Raw genomic sequence first — 1,186 nt, 5'->3', positions numbered from 1 at the left:
ATTATTAGTTTTTTTGTGGTCATGTATTCTTCTTTTCATAATTTGCATAATTACATAGGTCTTTGTACATTATCAGAGACATTACTGTCTGGATATTTGAGATTTAAAGACCTAAGCAAATTATCTTGCATTGAAATTTTGAAATACTGAGTTGAGTTGATTAATATGAGAGGCAATAGTAGTCAGTGATTTACAGTTTGTCTGCAACAGTCTAAAAGAAACTTATCTTAACTTATATATAGGTTATTAATTATAGTGTCTGGGTTTTTTGCTTTGTGTAAGTTTATTTTAGCACTGTTATTTATAGAATTGCTTTAATCATCCCAGTGGATTACAGTAAAGTTCAAAATGCTGATGAAACTTTAATCTATGGTACTGTTTAGAAAAAAAAATATATATATATTGCCTGATTTCAAAAATACTGATCTTGGCTGAATGCAGTTATTGTGGAAAAAGTCTAAATAGTGCTAAGATACCAGCCAGTACTTTACTGACTAACTAAATGGATTTGGTAACATTGATGAAAGTCACATGGGTAGAAAGATATAGACTTATAGAGGTTTACTTTCTTTTATTATTATTATTTTTTGTATCATTTTGATAAAAAAATGTAGTCTTCAAGACCAAAGAGAAAATACTGTCACTCTCATCAGTGTCTGTACATGTTTATACATAATGCATTAGTAATCTGATCGGAACTTTTATAACTGGGGCTGGTTTAAGGATGAGTCATGAGATTAAGAAAAGGAAAATTATCAAAGAGATATTAGATTTTTTAATGAAATCTTTTCAGTTCTAAAACATTTACAAACCTGTGGCTTAATTATTCCAGAGGAAGGCGATGAAGCTAGAGATGTCGTGGAAAAAGCCAGCACTTGTCTTTCATCAAGATCTTTCAATTCTATGCACTCACTGTATGCGACTGGTCCGGACCCCTATGACAAATTGAGATACAAACCAGGTGAGTAAGTATCAGGTTTTCCATTATTGAAGAATAAGTAGGGAATTCTAAGGCTGACTGTTAAGGTTCGGTAGGCATTAGAGTAAGATTTGTTAGGTAAATAAATTACTTGTTATATACTAGTTCTATTGCTAGCTGTTTGGGCAAAATAAGAGAAAAATAAAAGGAAAAACTTGTAGCTTAAAAACAGAAAAATATTTGATAGAGAATACTCAGGGTTACTTG

The 1,186-nt window shown here is 30.9% G+C and overlaps 1 protein-coding gene across 1 annotated transcript in view; it reads left to right on the top strand.

The window, feature by feature from the left end:
• Positions 1 to 1,186, top strand: part of LOC119590611 (uncharacterized protein KIAA0513-like) — a gene marked incomplete in the record, with an annotated part of 32,212 nt that overhangs the window by 7,906 nt on the left and 23,120 nt on the right. Inside the window, 1 exon segment of the mRNA XM_037939289.1 lies at positions 833 to 961. Within this exon segment, the coding sequence (XP_037795217.1) occupies positions 833 to 961 (129 nt within the window).

The sequence above is a fragment of the Penaeus monodon genome, chromosome 27 (assembly GCF_015228065.2).
Source record: "Penaeus monodon isolate SGIC_2016 chromosome 27, NSTDA_Pmon_1, whole genome shotgun sequence".
Taxonomy (NCBI): domain Eukaryota; kingdom Metazoa; phylum Arthropoda; class Malacostraca; order Decapoda; family Penaeidae; genus Penaeus; species Penaeus monodon.
Note: the sequence above shows the minus strand (reverse complement) of the source record. Positions and strands in the feature narration are given on the sequence as shown.